General features: G+C 39.8%; 1 protein-coding gene across 2 annotated transcripts; it reads right to left on the bottom strand.

The window, feature by feature from the left end:
* Positions 1 to 590: 590 nt before the first annotated feature.
* Positions 591 to 6,833, bottom strand: lgals3b (lectin, galactoside binding soluble 3b). Of its 2 annotated transcripts, none has more exons than XM_038291868.1 (7): positions 6,741 to 6,833; positions 5,687 to 5,751; positions 3,813 to 3,876; positions 1,876 to 2,165; positions 1,596 to 1,684; positions 1,305 to 1,473; positions 591 to 1,188 (listed from the first exon to the last, which is right to left on the bottom strand). In XM_038291868.1, the coding sequence occupies exons 2-7, from the start codon at positions 5,690 to 5,692 to the stop codon at positions 1,030 to 1,032; spliced, it is 777 nt and encodes a 258-aa protein (XP_038147796.1). In that variant the 5' UTR covers positions 5,693 to 5,751; positions 6,741 to 6,833; the 3' UTR covers positions 591 to 1,029. The 2 variants fall into 2 exon arrangements, with proteins under 2 accessions (XP_038147796.1, XP_038147797.1); XM_038291869.1 differs by having other exon boundaries at positions 1,876 to 2,133; positions 3,814 to 3,876; positions 6,741 to 6,832.

The raw sequence follows: 6,833 nt of genomic DNA, 5'->3' as shown, positions 1-6,833 counted from the left end.
GCTTAAGGACTCTGCCAACTCAAGCTTTCTCCGGACCCAACAGTTCCGCTCCCAAAGCCTCCTCTACGTTCATCAAGGTACAAACCTGAACACAATCAGTCAAGTCTCAACCAAGCCTTCGCTAACCAAACTGTCTTTCTCACAGACGCCAGTGAACCGATCCCAGCCCAGAACCATTGCATCAGTCTTTATTATATGTGTGAATTTGCCAATAAACTCTGTTAAAACTTTCCATCCGTGTCGTCAGTGTTCTGCATATTGGGCCTCCCTGATACCCATCATGACACAGACCTTCTATTTCACTGCTTGCTAAGTGGCTGTGGAGAGATCTTTAAGCCACATGGTAAAAAATACGTTAGAAAAGATTTCCTACCGCACATTTAATCCCCACACTGCTCCCAAAAGGAATGGGTTAAATGCAGAGTGAGTTACATTGCTTGGTACTTGTGACAATGTAATGACAAAGTCGATTCTTCTTCTTTATTTGGAAGCTTGTGATGCTCTCTTATTTTTCACAAAAATGTGAAACCACACATATGGGACACAAGGTCAAAAGGGAACATCTAAAATTAGACACTGAACAGCAGCAGTTTGGGAGCTTCCATTTATTCAGTACAAGACAAATTACATCTGATGTCATCAGTAATAGAAGTAAGGTGTTATAATGTCAAACTACATGCAAAGAAACAGAAAATATGACCTGTTCATCGATTATAGATTATACTTAAAGCAATCATCTGGAATAAACAGAAATACCCCCCTCTGGATCTTATTGGAGATTACCACTGAATGCCTACCAATGACTTTCTAAGGGATCAAAAGCAGATATCTGGGAACAACATTCATCTGACTTTCTAGTAATATTCTTTCATCCTCAACTGTAGATTGACTGATAACTGATTTAGATCTGCTAAAGAAGCTTGTTGAACTTTAGGTCTAAGCAAATCCTTCTTAAAATCTTAGTTGTCATGAACTGTTTTAGTTTTTCCAATCTCTTAGTAGGTGTTTCGTAGATCAATAGCAAAGGTGTCAAGGCATTTTCTCAACATCAACACCTGACAAGGTGACGTCATAAAGGATGGAGAGTTTATTGATGGAATGCAGTTCCTTTACCCGGTGTTGGAAAGCCAAAAGATGGCTGTTGTTAACAGCCACCATGAACTCTTTGTTGGTGCACATTATCTTCATCTGCAAAAAGAAAAATTACAACAGGTTAATGAGCTAGACCGTTGCCCTAAAGACACAGCCTTCTCAGGCCCTTTAGTCTCCAAAATATTAGAAAGGTAAAACTTGTTATGGCTGACCTGGAACGGCTGACCCGGAACAAAGGGAAACTTCTGAACTTCCCTCTCCTCTTTGCCCCAAATATTGTTGACGCATGTATTCCTGACAAGAACTTTTTGGCCGTAGTCATTAAAGCGAGGATTGAAGTGAAAGGCAATGTCCTTGGATGTTGACAAGTTCACAGTAAACCTGCACAACAACAAAGATGCAAAGAGTTGAAAATTGTTTTCTTGATATGACATTATTTATTTGACTTCATTTTCAAGTAAAAAACATGTCTGCTGATGAGAAGAATGTTGATATCTACTGACCTATCAGCATTGGGTTTTACGGTCCCAGTGATTGTGATCAGTAGTTTGTCGTAGACTCCCTGCGGCAGCAACTCTTCATAGGGAACCACCTGATAAAAGGTAAACAAGATTAAAAGCAATTAAAAGATGCTTGAAAAGTTCAGTTTAGGCAACTGGACACAAAGTTTTCTAGAAGATGTTTCGCCTCTCATCCAAGAGGCTTCTTCAGTTAAGAGATTTCTCTTTCGTTGCGTATTTCTCTGATACAGTACTCCTTTTAATTGGTTTTTGGATTTCTCACCAATTTCTTTTTGGGCTGGGATGGCATAGCTGGTCCAGGTACAGGTGCAGGTCCTGGTCCATATCCACCAGGTCCACTGGGTTGACTGGGGTTCCCTGGCCACATACTATTACCTCCGGATTGACCTCCGGGCCAGGCGGGGTTGGAAGCAGGCTGACCGCCGGGCCAGGCGGGGTTGGAAGCAGGCTGACCGCCGGGCCAGGCGGGGTTGGAAGCAGGCTGACCGCCGGGCCAGGCGGGGTTGGAAGCAGGCTGACCGCCGGGCCAGGCAGAGTTGGATGCAGGCTGACCTGTGTCATAATTCCATCATTCATCTTGAATAGTCAATTTACTTCAATCTATGAAACGAATTTCACAAGTACTGGTGAAAATTCTCAGTCATCCAGGTCATAGTCATTCCAACAAAGTTGAAAGACATCCACTGGACTTGTTTTCAAGTTTGAAGACGTTTCTCTTCCCATGCAGGAAGTTTTTTCAATTCAAAATATCAGAAATAGCGTTGAGTTCCTGGTTTTATACAGTAGCCCAACAAAGCCTTGTTTTTGTTTAGAAAACATGCAAATTGAAACAGACGAACGGGTCCACCCCTTTGGAATGGGGGTTGTTTGAAATCGACCCCCATTCCAAAGGGGTGGACGCGTTCCAAAGGGTGTTGAGTTTTTTTAACTTTTTTGGAACAATTTCACAAGAAAATGCAGCTAACAAAAGAAGAAGAAAAATCCCCATTATTCTTAATATGAAAACTGAATTTTGACCACCGTCCAGATATATTCAAAATATTAAACCATAATTATATTTTTTCTCTCACAAAAAAAAAATAATAAATGAATAATAAAAAAAATTCCAAGATATCAACACTGAAATTTAATAAAAACTTGAAAATCCTGTAAGATGTGATAAACTAATCCATGGGAGATTTCCTTGGTGAAGCATGGTGTCTGTGGGGTTGCTACCACTGACTGGCAGGAATTCAAAGATGGCTCCAGTCAACAGTCAAATCATAGCGTGAGGCTGTTGTTGGAAATTTTTATTTCTCTTCTATTATATATTAATTTATCCAATTTACTCACTATAAAAGTTTTCACTCAGTCTGTTTCTCTCTCAAGGCCACACTATTCTGTGCAGGCTGGTGTTTGTAGACCAGACATAGCTTCTTCTCATAATAAATCAGATCCTTTCTCAAGGTTTATTCATAACATGTTACTGTTTAACCAAAGTGTCTGTTATTTGTTTCGACTCCGACTACTTTTCCATTGTTGTAAGTTAGGGGGAACGAACGCTGCCCAGATCAGAACAGGGCTGATAACCATGCCATTAGGGCTGTATGATGAACTGTTATCTCTTTGCAAAGATATGAATAAATGTGCCGACTGAGTGAAATCCATCGATCTCCGTTTAATTAACTAGGATGAATAGTTGAATACATTTTTTCCACTACAGAGGCATTCTGGGAAGTGGGACTAATAAGTGACTGGGTCCAGTAGAAGTAGTGGACATGGTCCGGACTCCATCATCCGGAGGTACTGTCCAGGGATGTCATAAAGGTCTGTCAGGTACTTCAAGGACCAACCTACTTCATTTTACCTCCTGGTTCCTAAAGAACTCATTGTCTTACATACGGAGTAAAAATGATTAAAGGCTGGAATAATCTGGACCAAGTCTAAAATATTTGGAGAGGGTTGAGGAATCGAGTTTGGTAAATGGCATTTTTTTCCCAGCAATTAGTCACATTATTACTGCATCCCGCTGCATTCACTTCTTAATACAGTTAACATTTCTGAGATTGCATAGAGACCAGTTTTAGGTTTTCTTCATCAAGATGCCGTCCATTAGGATGATGGTACAACAAGCCATTGCTGGAGCATCCGACATCCATTTAGTGGAGGAAGTATAATCTTAGACATGAATACAAACAAGGAAAAGTGCAATGCCTTTACCTGGCCAGGCTGGATTGCTGGGCCAAGGACCTGCTGACTGATTATCACCCAGAGCATCTGCGAGCTGTAAAGACATGTGGAGCATCTGTTAATATATAAAGCTATTAAGGTATTAAAACAGGTCAATTGCTTGCGGTTTCTATATTTCTCCGACAGTGTCCAAGTTTGATTTGAAAGAATTTTTCATGTAATCCAACATGAATGAATTATGTTATTCTGAAAGTTTGCTATATACATAAACTTAATCTAATTTGATCTTGTAAAATGTTTCTTTATACATAGTACCGTTAGATAGTTTTTAAAGAGGACTTGTCCTCAACCTCTCATATTCCCAGTTGTCATCTGATCATTTGCATTGGCCTGTTCAAATCCCAAGAACATTTATTTTCTTCTCCTCCAGGTGTGCCAGCCTCAGGTGGAGAGCAGAGGAGATGGTGTCCTCAGTGGAGCGGTTTCATCAGTAGGAAAACTGAAACGGGTCGAATGTTTGCGGCAGACTGGAGACGATGTGTTCTTTAACCAGCCTTTCAAAGCACTTCATTATAATGGGAGTCAGTGCGACAGGCCGGTAATCATTGAGTGAGCTGACCTGAGGCTTCATTGGGAGATAAAGACTTGAAGCATGCTGGCACTATGGATCGATCCAGGGAGGTGTAATCAGAGTAATCTGGTCAAAACACCTAAACTAGGAACTCAGTGACTTGAAGTTTTTTGTTGTCTTGTTTTTTTTGTTGTCCTATGCCCAGTGCTTTAATCTGAAGCATGTGCTTAGCAAGCTGTGGGAGTTTACAGTGAAACCAGTTTAGCATGTGGAACCTCCCATTTAAAGGAAGAAGAGAATATTCATCGGTTTGCAGATTTTCATCACACCCCTCATGCATATTTTAACTGCTATAAATGCAAATAATATGAAACAAAGAATCTTCAGAATACTATGCCTACATAGATGAGATTAGATGGTTTTATAATTATTTATTTCAACAAATTAAAATACCTAAAACAATAGATGTCAGCATAAATTGCTTTGTTGATGAGCATGAAGCTTGGAACAACAGTACGGCACACCGCTAATAAATTACATTTGCTAAACGTTGAGCTGAACCAGTGATCAATTAAACATGCAGCTTTGGTTTGATACTTTTCTAAAACTTTTATTTCATGCTTGATCAGGTGGTTTGAAGATTTTCTGAGTTTTCTGCTTGCTTTGTCCTTTACTTGGGTGAGTTCACATCCTCCATCCTGTCCGTTTCACATCGTGAAAAGTTGACAACCACATGTCATTTTGGACTCTTAATGTTTAATTCCCAATATTTCAGTAATTTCCACATAGCTGTATAATCAGCTGCAAACTTTCTTAAGCCACAAACCTTTTATTTTCCTCCCAATTTCCTTTTTCTGAACATAGAGGGCAAGTTGAACACAAACATGATTGTTAAATAATCTGTGCAGCCAATTACCACCACCATGTTCAGTAGTCTAGTTGTAAACAAAAAAGCATTTTTTGGAAGCATACATCTTCTAATTAATATAGTCTATTAACCTAAAGCAATATGCATGGTATGGTTGTTACCATACCATGCATGCCCCTACAGAGTTAGGGACTCATTTCCCACTGGGATCAGCTTCATAGTCATGGTAGGACATTCTTTGAGTTTATTTATTTTGCTCAGGCTACTTATAAGTGCACAGCCCGCCAAATGTTGAAAGAGCAATATTATTACCATTACTGTTAATATATAGAAGAAATTTTACACATTCAGAAATGAAATGTCACAGGGGATGGTATGGGGGGTGGGGGTGGGGTCATTCCCCTGATGCTGGGAGAAAACAACAAAATCCAAAACAATCAAAATAAATGAATTAATCAGACTTACATCCATTGTGCTTCTGCTGTGAACTGAAGTCCAACTAGAAGCAGGAAGTGAAAAAAATCCAACAGCTGAGAAGAAAACATTTTTCTAGTTATTCATTTAAAAATTAGTTTTCATTAATTATGATTGGAAAAAAAATCATAATCAAGCTCAACCTGATGAGGATCCGTTCTGGACCCTCAGAACAATCAGAACACTTCGGTGTTTTGTTGTTTTGTTGTGTTTTGGGGCAAAAGCGGAAGTAATGCCACCCCTGTGGTCGGTGTGGAGGAAAATAACTACGCCTGCTTTAGCTAAAGCAGCCAGATAGGGTCAGTATCCTGCAGGGTTTCAGTGTTTCTCTGATTCAGCAGCTGAAGCTTGTTAATCAGCTGTCAGTGGAAACCAGCTGTGCTGAAGCAGAGAAACCTCCAAAACCTGCAGGACGGGGGCCCTCGAGGTCCCACTTTGGACATGCCTGAGATAAAAACACCCTTTTGCTTTTTCAGGCCATATTAAATGATATACATGTATGTCTAAATGATATATATATTAAGCCGAACACATTTCCATCTGATCATGGTGCGTTCAAACACAGCTCGGAAACATGAAGTATAGAGCAGTCTGTCTCTACGTGAAACAGAGCAAACAGTTGTTAAATATAAACATGTTCATGCAGCAGCAGCTACAGTCACTCTGAAGCCTGTCCAGCTTTCTCAGACTGTTCAGGTTAAACTTATATGTTTAGAGAACCAGATTCAAGCTTTTAGTTGTTCTGGTTCTGTGTGTTTTATTCCATTTCAACTTTCATTCGCGTAGGTATCATTGCACACCATTTTAATTATTTTAGAACACTGGGTTTTATTGGTTACCCATCTTCTTTTAAAGCTTAACCCATCAAGCGCCTTCTCTTTTCTGTTTTCCCTTCTGCTGTAAACGGTAAAGTTGCTCCACATCATCTCAGTAAAACTATTCATTTTGTCTTTCTATAAATCAGAAAAACTAAAGTTTTCTCTGAACTAGCTGGTCTGTTTGTGGATCTGGTAGTTAGATGTGAGAAACAGAAAAAGAGACGTACCTGTTAGTAGGAGAACTGCAGACTGTCAGGTTGTGAAACATGAGTGCCTTTATGAAGTGCAGAGACACACCCTGTTTTCCTGCTTAGACAGGT

Source organism: Cyprinodon tularosa, unplaced genomic scaffold (genome assembly GCF_016077235.1).
Source record: "Cyprinodon tularosa strain WSP-4 unplaced genomic scaffold, ASM1607723v1 ctg302, whole genome shotgun sequence".
Classification (NCBI taxonomy): domain Eukaryota; kingdom Metazoa; phylum Chordata; class Actinopteri; order Cyprinodontiformes; family Cyprinodontidae; genus Cyprinodon; species Cyprinodon tularosa.
This window is presented reverse-complemented; position numbering and strand designations above follow the sequence as displayed.